A 14979-nucleotide genomic window follows, 5' to 3' on the forward strand; every position below is an offset into this window, starting at 1 on the left:
ACGTGGAGCATGGCGGCTTAGTTCCCCCGTAACACATACATATACATACATATATATATATATACATACATATATATATATACATACATATATATATACATACATATATATATATATATATATATATATATATATATATATGTATATATATATATACATACATACATATATATATATATATATATATATATATATATATATACATACATACATATATATATATATATATATATATATACATACATACATATATATATATATATATATATATATATATATATATATATATATATATATATACATACATACATATATATATATATATATATATATATATATATATATATATATATATATATCGAACAGTTTATTCATCTCAATTTAGGAAAGCTTTAAAGTTTCAACTAAAATATACTCTGGCCTAACATGGTATTTTAAAACAAAATGTAAGGCCACATCGGAATATTGGCCATATAAAGCAGAAATTTCCATGCGTTGCATCAATCCCATTACTCGTCCTAATCTCTTCCCGTCACCCGCAGATTTGGGTTCGTTTAGCGGAGAAAATTCAAATCCAATACGTGATATTTCGGACGGTTTACCGTATCCACTATCCCTGGACGCTGATTCAAGTTCTCCGCCGTCTGTCGACCGTTGCCTCCCTCGTAGATTCACAGAACCTGAACCTGTTCCTAGATCTTCCTCCCTACCCCTTCCTTCCAAAAAATTAAAAGCATTAAGTGATTTCTTTCCCTTATCCACCCTCACCGAACCGTCTATTTCAGTCTCTCGCTCCATCCCTTCTTGACCCAATATTTCTTGAACTAGATGACCCTCATGGAGCCCATCTCCAAACCCTCTCAAGAACTTCCCTCCGTCCCCCCTCCTCCCATCCAAGAAGACCGCCTCCCCTCAGTGCCCAAACCGGCGGCGACGGAGAAGCGAGCCCTGCGGCGGACGAGGGAGGTCCGCTCCAGATATTTATCACCAATGCCGATTAATTCACGATCGTCCACTCCCATCCCTTCCTCTGCTTCCCTCTTTTTCTCTTCTGGAGACCCCCTTTTCCCTCACCTCAAGAAACATCATCGGCAAGAGAAGCTTCCACCGGACTTGGAAGTCCCTCCGTCGAACACTTCCGATGCCGGTGATCTTGAAACGGAACCCTCTTCATGCTTCGCCGACGAGAACTGGCCGGTGGCGGTGGCGAAACAAATCTTGGCGACTCCTCTGCCATTGGTGATCCAGAGCAAGGCTGTCGGAACGGAGAGGAAACGGGTTGCAAGGCTGTTCGGTGAAAATGGCGTCAACGAGCAGCAGCCACAGTCCAGAAAGCCGAGGCCTGTCACTCCAATGATAAATGCAGGTGATCGGGTGAGTTTGAGTAATAATTGTACTCCAAAGCCGTCATCTTTGAAGAGAATTGTATCTCAGGGGAGCAAATTGCCCGGTCTTGTCACCCCGGCTCGAGTGAGTCCTTTCCCTTTGGAGGAAGATAGCAGCGGTAGGTCGGTCAAAACATCGTCGGAGAATTCTTCCACTGATCCCTCTGAAGCCGAATTGCGTTGTGCGAGCGGCCAGCATGAGTTCTGCAAGAACCCTCCACTTCTGGGTCAGAAGAATTCAGTAATACGGGCCGGGTCGGATCACCTGCTGAACAAGTCGGTGAGGCAGTTGCCAGAGAGTGGGGGCTCGGGCAGGCGCGACACCATCGGGGATTCTTGTCGAAGGATGTCATCCTCTTTCTGCCACCGCTCGCTGAATTCGGCTCTGTCAAATTGTGAACAGCCTTCCTTCAATCCAACCAGGTCTGTCCGTAGACCTCTTGTTGCTTCTTTGAAATCTCAAGTTAGCACGGCAAGATCAGTCGCACTTGGTCTGCCTCCCCAACCGCCATGCACAAAGCTGTGGATGGACTTGAAGAAGGGAAAAAAGGCATCGAACCGTCAAGAAGACATTCATGCCCTGCGCCTACTCAATAACTGTTATCTTCAGTGGAGATTCATCAATGCAAAAGCCCAGGCAGCAGTTCATGCTCGGACCATTGCAGCAGAGGTTAGTTAATTTCTACCAATCCTAAGGTAATTTGTTTGCAATAAACTTCTTGAAGCTTGTGCAGTAGTAGCTATGAGATCTGTAGATATAGCTTCATGAGAACATTGGTGAAGGAACATATTGGTACGACTTTTACAGTTGTAATACCACTAGATTCCATGTTTGATTAGTGCTCTAATTTTAAATTTATTTTACAAGAAAGCAGTAATATAGGTTCATGATGGTGCTAAAAATGTCATCGTACTGTATATAGTTTAACTGTCATATTAGAATTCAGTATTGTAGTTTACCAAAGAAAAACTGTGTTTCCAGGATCGGTTTTTTGTATTTGTTTTTAGGGTTCATGTTGTATCTTTCGTGTGAAAGAATGATTGATCTTCTTTCACGACGTCAACCACTGGATCACAACTCGCACAGATCTTCAAGCACTCCGAACTTTTCTTTCATCCACTTGAACATATGTTGAAGCGGCCATTGCAGGATCCAACGGTTGACATCACGAAAGGGGGTGAATCATTCTTTCACACGAAAGATACAACCCGAACCCTTGTTTTTAGTTGTCTAGAAATTTTCCTGACTGGCAAGTTCAGAAAGAAAACTTTATTTGATAATTCCTTATTTACGGTTTTCCTCCCATGATTTATTGCTTGCTCTCTTTATGTGTGTATTATGGATTGAGTTAACCAACTTATTTTCTGCAGAAATCACTTTATAGCCATGAAATTAAGTTATCAGAACTGCGAGATTCTGTTGCGGTGAAGAGGATTGAACTTGAACAGGTTAAAGGAGCAAGGAAGTTGCAAGCCATTGTTGAAGATCAAGTAAGGGCAAATAATTTATTGATTAGCTTTTGATATACCTTGCATTTTAATGTTGCTCTACATGATTTCTAGGAATTCTTGATGACATAGTATTTGACACTTAGGTGAGATAATAAAAAATGCAGTGTTTCTTTTTTATCATCATTGTGTTCATCATGTTGAATGCCATAGAGGATGACCATCAAGCTATTTTTGTGTAGTCCAAATTATCAAATAGAGTTTACTATATCAGATCAAATATCTCATCAGATAATTAGTTGGTAGGTGAAGTTACCCCCCGCCACACGCAACCCCCCCCCCCCCCCCCCTCTTTTATTTAATAACTCAAATCATCATGTGAGTTGTAAATTAATGTCTCTTCTTTGTGCTCAGGCTTGATATCTCCACTTGACCAGCCTAAAGATAACAGTAATCAAATGATCAGAGCCTTCAGTTAGTAGAGATCAACATCTAGGAATGTCTATTTAACGGTACCTTGGAGGCATTGTTCTTGTCCTTATAAAGGACATATCTAGAATTGATTCTAAAATTACATGAGATGTTCTTCTTTAGCACCTTTGAGACGACACCACCTGTTAAGTGTCAACAGCTCTAACCTGTCAGAGATGGTAATTCTTGCATCCCGAGGTTATCAGTTTTGTGTCCTCTTTGTTTTGACTTTCTGCCTAAAGTCTGGATGAAAAAGAAGACATCTTTATGCATATTTGTTTTAGCAACATCCCCAAAATCTGTGGGGCTTAGTTTTTTGATGGAGTAACCACAAAAAAAAAAAAAAAAAAAAAAATTGCGATATTGTTCAGCTCGTTTGATCAGACAGGTTTGTTCAGTCTAGGATGATGCTTTTGATTCAAAATTTAGATGTCCTGTTTGCTTCTGCTGTCCTCTCCCAATAGGGGATTAATAGCAATTTTATACGTCCTCTAATCACCATTCCATTGCCAAGGAAGTGCTTTCCTTTATGACTACAATAAGTTTTACTTGATCTTTTTAACTGGTAGTCTTGGAACTGTGAGAACTGTTTAAGAAAGTGAAAAAGAAGAGGAACTATCTTGGAAGATAATGAGAAACTAAATTTAAGCTTGTTAGTTTTTTACCATTAACATCTGTTCCACCATGGTGGTATTTTTTTTTTCAAAAGAAAAGGTTTGGATGTGGTTGGAGTAACATCTATAGAAATATATAAATGAAAACATTATTACAAGATAAAATCAATTTACTATTTACAAAAAGAGGTTAAAATTATTTTTTGTATGATATGAAGCATAACAAATACAACGATGAGAATCATGGGAGTGCAAGTTTGCATCAATTCACTATCTATTTAAATCACTAGCTATTAAAATTTATCCTTTTGGTGGTAAAAACCATTTCTAGGTTAAGTAGAGACTGCACAGTAAACATCACTCCATCCTTGCTTTTTGGACACTTTTGATGCTTGTTTAACCAACCAAAATATCACAAATTTAAGAGGCCTCAAAATTGTTGGTTGTTGTTGAGAATCCGAAAAGGCAAAGTTGTTGGGCCTTTGCAAGCCACATGGTTTAAACCTAACGTTGTTTTATGATTTCATGAACAATCCAGTGAATATGCATTTGATATGATTTCATGCTCCATACCATTTTCAGTAATGATTTCATGTTCCCTTTTTTCCATCTTCTCGGGCAATCATATATTGCTGTATTGATTGGTCCTTAATACCCAACATAGAAATAGTTTCAGGGGACACTTCAGTTGCTATTTCCTGAAAATTGGGTGAGATTTCCGGTTAGCGAGTAGATTAGCTACCTAAAGCTATGGAGCCACAAGAGCTGGTGGAATAGCAAGGTCCACATAAACCATTTTCTTTGTTGAATACTTTGTATTTTTCAAGTGAATGAAATGTAATTCTTCAGTCTTACATATTTTTAACCAGTTGATGTAAAACAAGGTTTAGTTTAAGAAAAGGCAAAAAAAACAAGTTGGTGGCTCCTCCACGGCTCCACCTTAAACTCCTATAAGCTCATTTATTTTTCTTTTACTGTTTAGATGCCATATTTGGATCAATGGACTGCTGTTGAAGGAGATCATTCAAGTTCTTTTTCAGGTGCAGTAAAGGCTTTGCAGGGTGCTTCACTTCGACTTCCAGTCATTGGGGATGTGAAGGTGATTGTCCATGGGCTTTGTCTCCATTTTTCTACTCCTTGTCATTGTCTTCTGTTTTTACTTGACGCTCATTGTAAACTATGTATTGTCAATGTGCAGGTAGATATCAGTGAGCTTGATGAAGTTCTGAAATCTGCACTGGATATGCTAGAGGAATCTTCTTCTTGCGTCGGAAGGTTTCTACTACAGGTGTGCATGAGAAAATTTTATTCAAAACCAAATTTATTACAAATTAATAGTCACATAGAGTGCAACTTGGATGTTATTGATAAGTTAAGACACAATCTCCAAGGAGTGAGTTGGTCATGGATCCTTGGGAAGAATTTTGTAGGCTATGCATATGAAAATGTTACAGATTTGGCATGTATAAATCATGCCAGTCAGGGACATGAAAATTAGATTAGAAACTCTGAGTAGCTTTTTATCATTTTAACTTCAAGTTTCGGGGCTAAGGCAAATAATGTTTTTCAAGCTTTTGATTTGATTGGAAAGAATCATGCCCTTATAAGTCTGTCGTCCTTGTTTTCTGTGTGCATTTATACATTTCGTGTGTGTATAGACTCTTTAATGTAGTAATGTTCTTGGGATAGGTGGAAGAGGTGGACAATGTAATCTCAGACCTTGCAAGCATAGTGAGCAGTGAAAGAGCATTATTTGAGGAGTGCAGAGATCTTATATTCATGGCATATGAGTTGCAGGTGTGCCTCCATAATATCTTTCTTATAAGCTAGTGCTCACTAGTGAAGCATCCATACAGTTTTCTCTCTCTGTTTCTTAATGCACTAAGGCAAGAGTCAGTTCTTGTCCCACATACCTATATGTATAGGTTTATGATTGTTTCTTCCCTCTAATTCATGGACTGATTTTTGTTGCTAGTGCATTAGTAACAAAATTAAGGAAATTAGCAGGATCAACAAATTCCTGTTTGTTGTTATTCAGGTGAAGGAGTGCAGCTTAAGAAGCCAACTAATTCAACAAAAGCAGAACTGTGTAAAGTGAAGCAAGAAAGGTGTTGATACTTGATAGTATTATAGTAAACTGCTTGTACATAATCACATTTTTTCCAGGTCTCTACATTATGCACGGCATACCCATTGTGAGAAGACAAATTTTTGTATCAATTATACATCTCATCAAAATAAGTGAAGCCAAAAGCAGGAGCTTTCTTGTATAGAGTTGATCCATTCTTTCAATTTTAGAGGGCCTGATGGGTTCAATTATCGATTAGATTTCAGCAAAACAGGTTCTTGTCTGAACAGTATTCCTTCTATTATCTGGCAAAAGATATTTTCCATTGTCACAATGCATGGTGAGATCTTTTCAACAAGTACTGATGAGTCTACAAATGGAAAGTTGGTGAGCTAAAATTTCATTTGTAAACATTCTTCTTCTCAAGGCTTCTCTGATGCTTATCAGAATAGCAGTTTGGTTTTCAGTTCTTTATTATACTTGTACTGTTGCTTGAATGCAAAGGTAATGTGCAACTTAAGATTTCTCCGACTAGTGGAGAAGAGGCTACAAAAACAATGAAAGGAAATACTCCTTTTGATTGTTTGAAAGTTTTGGCTACTAAGTTTTATGCTTTTGTTCGTGCTAATGTGAAAATGTATCTCCAAAGGATAATTGGCGGGCTTGGAGTTTCTTTGTTGAAGGATGAATTGGATGTTATGCTGCAATTTGCAAATCCAGTGGAGTCAGATTGTGGCAGGCTTATGGTGCTGTTCCTCGCTTGTATTTCTGAAACTTATGTGAAACCCAAACAAGTTGCTTCCTTGCTGCGACTGTCACGACTCATGAACCAAGCTAGCAGGGCATAAGCTGGTTTGACTGTCTGCTCTGGTGATTTGATAACAGAGCATCAGCTAGTCCTTGAAACAGAAAGCAGGCTTCCCAACCTGATTTGCATTCCTGTAGCTAATCAAGTTTCTACCATCTTATTTTCAGAGTTACATTATTGCTTGCCAGTTAACTGTTAAAACCATATTTCTCTTCAGATCCTCAGCCTTAAAATCTGTTTATGATCAGCTTGTGCGATCATCAATGTAAAATAGTTTTCCCTTTTGTTACTGGAGTTTCTGAGAACAGCATTGGAGGTGCTATCAGTCATCTCAGAGAAATGATGTAAGGGTTACTAGTACTCAGGGGCGGCCCAATATATTTGAGGGCCTTAGGCGAACTCATTAGAAGGGGCCTTTTTTATTATTATTTAAATAATAATTTTTTTAATAAGTATAAAAATATTTTAAAATTTTTATTTAAAAATAATTCGCCTAGCTTTTTGAGAAGCAAAATTACTAATTAAACTTTTAGACTCAAGATCCATTAAAATACTATTTTCAATCGATAATATAGCTAATCCATTTAATCTTTCTTGTGACATAGTTGATCGCAAATAAGATTTTATCAACTTTAATTTTGAAAAACTTCTTTCAGCAGAAGCAACTGTTACAGGTATTGTTAATAATATCCTATATGCAATGCATGCATTTGGAAAAGAATCTGTTTTTTTATAAAACTTAAAATATCAATAGGGGTACTAGTTTCTGTTTGTAAAAATTCTTTTAAAATTTTTAACTCTGAAAACAGATCAATACCATCAATATCAGAATATTCACCATGCTTTAAAAAGTTTTCAAGATTAAGACAACACTTTTTCAAATCATCTTCATTCAAAGATTTTAACTTTCTAAAATTAAACAAAAAACCAAAAATATTTTCATATACGGTAAATTGTTCAAACTTATTTTGAATTGAAAAAATAGCCTGATCTACTATATATAAAAAGTAATCAATCTAAAAGATTCTTCAGCTGATCTTGTTATCTCATCATCATTATTTTCATCAAAATATTTTTTTCTACGGATCACACGTTTTTCACGAAATATAGGTTCTATTTCCATTTCATTTGCAATTTCTTTAGATGAATTCAAAGCATTCATGAATCCATTTTTCCTATAACTTTTCAAATAAGAAAGAAGACCTTTTAATTGATCTATAGCAACATCAATATGCATGTCTTCAGATTGTAAAATCTTACTAACTGAGTTAACAGCAAACAATATATCATACCAAATATTCATGCCTAATAAAAATTCAAAATTTTCAATCTCATATGTAGCTAAACATGTGGCTTCACACTTTATTTTAGGATCTTCACTAGTTTCCGCTAATTGAACTAAAGCATCTCTTATTTTAGGAGCTTGGTTTTTAATTGCTTTGACACTTTCAATACGACTTTCCCAACGTGTTTGTGACAAGGGTTTAAGAGTTAATGTGGATATATTATCTTGTAAAATTTTCCATCGTTTTGTAGAAGAAAAAAATAAGGTATAAATTCGTTGTATCACTCCAAAAAAAGATATAGCTTTAGGACACGAGTTAGCAGTATCACATAATACTAAATTCAAGTTATGACATCCACATGGTGTGTAAAATGCTCTAGAATTTATATCTAATAATCTTCTTTGTACACCTTGATGTTTTTCTTTCATATTAGATCCATTATCATACCCTTATCCTCTTATATCATTAACCTCAAGTTTATGTTTTTCTATTATATTTATAAGTTCATTAAAAAGGCCCTTTCCAGAGGTATCATCTATTTCTAAAAATTCTAAAAAATATTCTTCTACTTTTACTGAACTTGTTGAAGTATCTACACATCTTAAAACTAGGGTCATTTGTTCCTGATGGCTTGCATCAGGAGTGCAATCAAGTATTACAGAAAAATATTTTGCTTCTTTAATCTTTTTAAGTATTATAGCTTTAATTTCAGATGCTAACATTTGAATCAATTCATTTTGAATATTATGACCTAAATAATGATTGTAAATTTCACCATGTTGAATGCGTCGAATATGTTCTTGCATTATTGGATCAAATTCTGCAATCGTTTCAATAAAACTTAGAAAATTTCCGTTATTGCTTTGATAGATCTTTTCATTCTTTCCTCGAAATGCTAAATTATTTTTTGCAAGATTTTTTACGACAGCAATAATTCTAAATAGAACTTTTTTCCAATGATCCTTCTCTTGGTTTATTTGTTCTTGGAGATTTTTATCAATTGTATTATTTTTTAGCAATCTCACTTCTAACTCAATCCACCTATTCATGCTAATGATATGTTCATTAGTTGTTTCATGACTTTTAAGCTTGATACCTAGATTTTTCCAATCCCTACTTCCTTCATTGACTAATTGACTCGTGCTAGACTTTGAATCAAATAATTTACAGCAAAAACAATATACTCTATCCAAATCTTTCGAATACACTAACCATTTTCTATCATGTTTTTCACCATTAGGTAACTTACGAATATAATATATCGTAGAAAAGTGTCTATTGTTTTCATCCTTAGGAAAATGAAAATCATAATCCCTAATTGGACCTCTTTCCACTATTAGATCTCTAAATTTTGTATCAATTATTTTCCATTGACCAGGATCATATAAATTTGTAGGAATAGAACTAGTTTCACAATCTTTTTCCTTGTTTATCCTATCTCCATCTGATTCTCCATTGTGTTCTTCACTAGATATTGTTTCACTGGCAATCTCATTTTTTAACTCTATTTCGGGTGCCTGTTCTATTGCTAATTCTTGAGTTGAATTTGATGTAGTGTTATGTTTGTTTGTAACAACAAATCTATCTAGAGCTCCTTTTTGAGATTGAATGAGTTTATCGATTTTTCTTTTTTTTTTGAGTTTTTCATACCCACAGTCATATTTTCTATTAGACATTTTAATCTATAAATAATATTATCAAACTAAGCAATTAAAAAACCACCACAAACAAATCAAAATATAAAAAGTTAAAAATGATAAAACTTAATTGTGTCAAGAAAAATAAACTCGGGTCCCGACAAGTAGTGTCGAACTTAATTGTGTCGAGAAGAGGTGGAATAGTTCCGAACTCGACAGCGAGAAGAGGCCGAATAGTGCCGAACCGCTGAAGTAGTGAAGTCACAACCAATCTACAATTGAACCAAAAAATAACAAATTTTAAATTAATTACTTAACTACATATAATTTAATTAAACCAAAAAATAATTAATAAACTAAGTAACCACATACTACAGTTACTTACTCACCTCAGTGGGATTGGGGAATCGGGATCAGTGGACTGTAGACAGTGGCACAGTGCCACAGTGGGAACTGGGATTTGGGAACAGCCGAACCTCGGGAGGTGGCCCGGTGGGACCGTGGGACTGGGAGCCTGGGAGTGGGAGCTGGGAGGAGGTCGGGTGTCGGGTCCGTCGGCCGTCGGGACTTGGGATTTGGGAACCGGGAACCCCGAGGACGAGGAGGCCGCCGGCCGGAGCGGCGGAGGAGCTGAGGTCTGAGGAGAGGACGGGGCCACCGCCGGCGCCGGTCACAGCCTCACGGGAGGCCGAGGACGGCGAGTCGGCGACGTCGGCGAGAAGAGGATGGGACTGAGGCCTCACCGCCTCGGCCCTCGGTCGCCGCGGAGTCGGATGTCGGAGGAGCCGAGGACGGCGACTCGGAGTCGGCGAGGACGCTGGACGCCGAGGAGAGGACGGAAGTCACGGGACTCTGCACGGACGCACAGTGGACTGGACGTCGGCGAGGAGAGCAGAGAGCTAGAGAGGGTTTTGCAAGCCGAATAGCCGATCTGCCCTGCCGAGTGCCGAGACCGAGTGCCGAGAACCGGAGAAGGTTCCGGCATTAAAAAGGCAGAGAAGGGGAGAGTCGGACTGTCGGAGAGAAGGGGCGAGCCGGGGAGGAAAAAGTCGTTGCCCACTTGCCCGTTGCTTGTCGAGTGTCGACGACTCGACCGCTCGACCACCGACCACGCCATCGCCCGTCGCCCGTCGCCAGTCGCCGCAGTCGGCCTCAGCCTTTCACCGTTTTACGTCGCGTCGCCGCCGCCCAAACCCGCTGCCCACTCGGCCACTCGGCCACTCCCTCCATAGCTGATAGCCCATAGCCATAAGCATAGCCAGTCCCCTCCGCGATAGCCCTGAGCTGGAATAAAAAAAAAAAAAACAAGTGGGTGGTGGCCCGTGGGGGCCTTCCCTGGGCCGGGGGCCTTAGGCGACCGCCTTGGTCGCCTAAGGCTCGAGCCGGCATTGCTAGTACTAAGGCCCTGTTTGAGCGAGCTGTTGGTAGTAGAACTTTTAGAAGTAGAGCTGTTGGAAGTATGGCTTTCTAAAGTAGAACTTTTATAAAAAGTTGTTTGCTGTTTGGTAACTACATTTCTAAAGTGTTGTGGCATTTTAATATGTGTTTGGTAAACAAACTGAGAAATTACTTTTATATGACAAAATTATCATAAAGGACATTGCATAGTATTATACAACAGAGCATAATAAAATATAACATATATTAAAACATAAATATATGATATAGTATAATATTACTATAATATAATATAATATTATTATAATATAGTAATATAACATTGTATATTATAGCATAATAATTTAATATAATATTAAACTATTTAACATAACATATCAATATATTATGATATAATATAATATTATAATATATTTATAGTATAATACAATAATAAAGGTATAAATATTATAATTATTAGCGTACATTAATTTTTCATAATATAGCATAATATTAAATTATTTAATAAAACATATTAATGTATCATGATATAATGTAATATAATATTATATTGATAGTATAATACAGTAATAGGAAACAAGAATATCTTTTCTTGCACGGAAGGGAGTCTGATCCACGGCTAGGAGTTTTTGTCATGGCTCCAGCAGATTTTTAGGTTTATAAAGGGACAAAGTATATATTTGTTATATTTTATTATGAGTATTTTAGTCAAAAAAATAGTTTTCCGACAAAGCTCAAAACAGCTTTTTCGGAAAGCTACTTTCGGCTGTTTTGAGCTTTATTGGAAAGCTATTTTTTTGACTAAAACATCCATAATAAAATATAACAATTATACATTTTGTTCCTTTATAAACCTAAAAATCTGCTAGAGCCCTATCAAAGAACCCTAGCCGTGGATCAAACTTCTTCCATGCAAGAAAAGATATTTTTGTTTTCTACTTTTGTATGCATCTTTTGAATCACGTTTTAGAAGAATTTTTTTTTTTAATTTCTCTCCATACATTCTGAAATCCATCCCCTTTTTTTTCATCGACCTCAGCGGTCCTCCTCCAAGCTCAAACCGCAACATCATGGACCGCGACACCACGGCCCACCAATCCTCCCCTATCTCACGGTCCACGGTGGACCGCGAGGATCTCTCTGTTATAGAGAGAGAGAGAGTTATCTCTCTGTTATAGAGAGAGAGAGAGTTCTTTCTAGATCTATCCAGCCACGACCGTTATTTCAAGCTTCTTTCTCTAATTGCTGGTATATTAAACCCTAGATCGTCCGTGGAATCCCTAATGCTATGGATCGTGGTTGCTTCTTGCTTGACAGAGAGTGATCATATGAATCCACTTCTATTCCACGCTGTTATTTTTCCTGGATTTTTTGCAATTTCTTGCAAAATTCAGATTTCTATACCATTTTGGTGGACCTTTGAATGAATGCCACAGGGTAGCCATCAATGGTTGTTTTTTTATTAATTTTACTCTATATTCATTGGGTCGAGTTTGGAGAGGCTTTTGGACTGTCTCGGGTTTAGATTTATGGTTTCATGATATAAGCCCTGGAAAACTCTAATTGGTGGTGGTCTTTTGATGGTTCGCAAGAGTTAAATTAGGGTTTAGTTGTGATGGAACTGCTGTGTTTGCCGAGATGCAGAGCTGGAGCTATGTAACTATTACTGCTCCATGTTACTTATGTAAACACTATTGCGCCAGCTGTCAATAGTTTTGTATTTAGAATTTTGATGGTGAGCGGTGCTTTGGGGTTTGGTAATGTTATTATTGCCTTCTAACTTAAGATTGGATCATCCTTTGCCAGGTACTGTCACCGGCTCAGAAATTTGCAATCTTCGTTGCACTTTAAAGCTTTAAGAAGTAAGAATACTCCTTTTATCCTTAATTAGCCAAAGTATTTTATGCTTATACTTTTGACTTCAAGATCCGAATTACTATCATTCTTCAACAAAATTCACTGCTAGTGATTCCAGCACCAGTAGTCTTTATTTGCATCATCTCATTATTGTAGTTAATATTTTTATTTACTCTAATTAAATGTCCAAGTATTTTTCATGTAATTGTGTTGCATGGAACTTATGTTGCTTCATTTTCTGCTTGTGCAATCCATATCGAATATAATAATAAACCTAATTATTTGGGTGTAATTGAGATTTGCTTTACAAATCCATATATGCAAATCATTTATATTCAGGATCACATCCATTATAATCACAAGCTTTTCCGAATATTGTTTACAACTAGCGTCCATGTTTTAATCTTTTTCTTCCTCTTCCCAACCCTTTGTGTAATCTGAGCTCCTTTTTTTGTTGGGATTTCCCCAAATTTTAGCTGCACATAACCATTCCTCTTCATTTGATTCTTCATTATATTTAATCATCTATAGTGACTTCCAGGCTCCTACTATTGCAACACCTTGTCGTTCCTAGTTTTACCACCATCAACTTAGCATTTTATACATACTTTTGGATGCTTGTAATTTCTTTTGGCCGGGTGTTTTGAAACGTACAATGTTGATGTTGCTTAAGCATATTTGTATCGCATATCACTTTAGAATCATCTAGTCATCCATCTGACTTCAGTCTATCATAGATGTCTTTACCCATCTTATCAGGCTCCTGTAATAATATATCCATGATACCAAACTGGTTGTGTTTTAGTATCTTTTGGCTATCATGTTTGATGGGGCAAAATGTTGCTTCTATTTTCCCCAATATTCTCTCTCTCTATTACACTCTGTAACATAGAGACAATCAATATGCATGTCAAATCAAGATATTATTTGTTTCCGTTTCTGCGTGGATTGCATTGCTGTACTTGATTAAGAAAAAATTGGAGCTTAGTTATTGATCGCAATCATACAGCTATTGACACGTAACATGTGTTTTGTAAATTAAATAATATTGCTAACACATTGTACTGATTACTTTACTTGCTATTGATTGTTGGCTGAATACAAACTAGCAAATCCCATCAAGCAATAGGACTAATATATGAATATATAGGATTCTAGGGATCCATATGTTAAAAAAGAGTTAAAATGAAATTGACAAACTAAGTGATATATGTACGTCATCTATTTGTATGTAAATTGTGCATATTTAGATATGCTTTACAAGGTGCTTTATGATTATGGATGAAATTATGACTTATGATTGAAAAAATGTTGAATATCTTTGTTGTTGCATTGTAAGAAGAACAAATGTCTAAGAAAAGCCAACATATACTTGCTGGTCCATCAATCCAAGATAAGAAGAAGAGGAAGGCCTTTTGGAATGACAAATTGATGAAGGAGTTTATCGATATATGTATTGGTAAAGTTGTAGCTGGTAATCGCCCAGGAATACATTTTAATAGGATAGGGTGGGCCAATATAATTAAAAAAGTCAATAAGAAGATTGGAAATCAATATGACTACAAAAAATTTAAAAATAAGTGGGATATCCTGAAAGCAAATTGAAGCATTTGGATGAAATTGGTGGAAAAGGAAATAGGGCTTGGATGGGATCCTATTAGAAATACAATAGATGCACCAGATGCATGGTGGGAAAAAAATTGCAGGTACATGTGCCACTAGTTTAATATTTGTAAGATTTTTTATATTAACTTATAAACTACTATAGACAACTATATATTAACTTGCAGGAGATTCCTAATGTAGCTAAGTGTTGAGAACGTGGTCTACAACATGCCATAAAATTGGATAAGTTATTTAGAGATACTAGTACCACTGGGGAGAGGATCTAGGCACCAACTTTACCAGTGCCGGTAGGGCCAGCCCGAGCCGTAGGCGACCGAGGCGGTCGCCTAAGGCCTCGGGCCAATGGAAGGCCTACAGGAGGCTGACCAAAGGAAGCGAAG

At 36.9% G+C, this 14979-nt stretch overlaps 1 protein-coding gene and 1 long non-coding RNA gene across 3 annotated transcripts; one reads left to right on the top strand and one right to left on the bottom strand.

The window, feature by feature from the left end:
* The first annotated feature begins 694 nt into the window (after nt 1-694).
* On the top strand, nt 695-6191 carry LOC103698553 (uncharacterized). 2 transcript variants are annotated; one of them, XM_008780587.5, is made up of 6 exons: nt 695-2055; nt 2757-2876; nt 4902-5018; nt 5118-5207; nt 5609-5716; nt 5958-6191. In XM_008780587.5, exons 1-6 carry the CDS (start codon nt 829-831, stop codon nt 6015-6017), a joined length of 1722 nt encoding a protein of 573 aa, XP_008778809.4. In that variant the 5' UTR covers nt 695-828; the 3' UTR covers nt 6018-6191. The 2 variants fall into 2 exon arrangements, with proteins under 2 accessions (XP_008778809.4, XP_088571825.1); XM_088715699.1 differs by having other exon boundaries at nt 6086-6191.
* A 3315-nt stretch (nt 6192-9506) lies between these two features.
* On the bottom strand, nt 9507-10756 carry LOC149768261 (uncharacterized). Its single transcript, XR_016399199.1, has 2 exons — nt 10108-10756; nt 9507-9990 (listed from the first exon to the last, which is right to left on the bottom strand). It is a non-coding gene; the product is annotated as an uncharacterized LOC149768261 (long non-coding RNA).
* Between the last annotated feature and the right edge of the window lie 4223 nt (nt 10757-14979).

The sequence above is a fragment of the Phoenix dactylifera genome, chromosome 2 (genome assembly GCF_051530095.1).
Source record: "Phoenix dactylifera cultivar Ajwa chromosome 2, Ajwa_hap1_PhDact_Kaust_v1.1, whole genome shotgun sequence".
Lineage (NCBI taxonomy): Eukaryota > Viridiplantae > Streptophyta > Magnoliopsida > Arecales > Arecaceae > Phoenix > Phoenix dactylifera.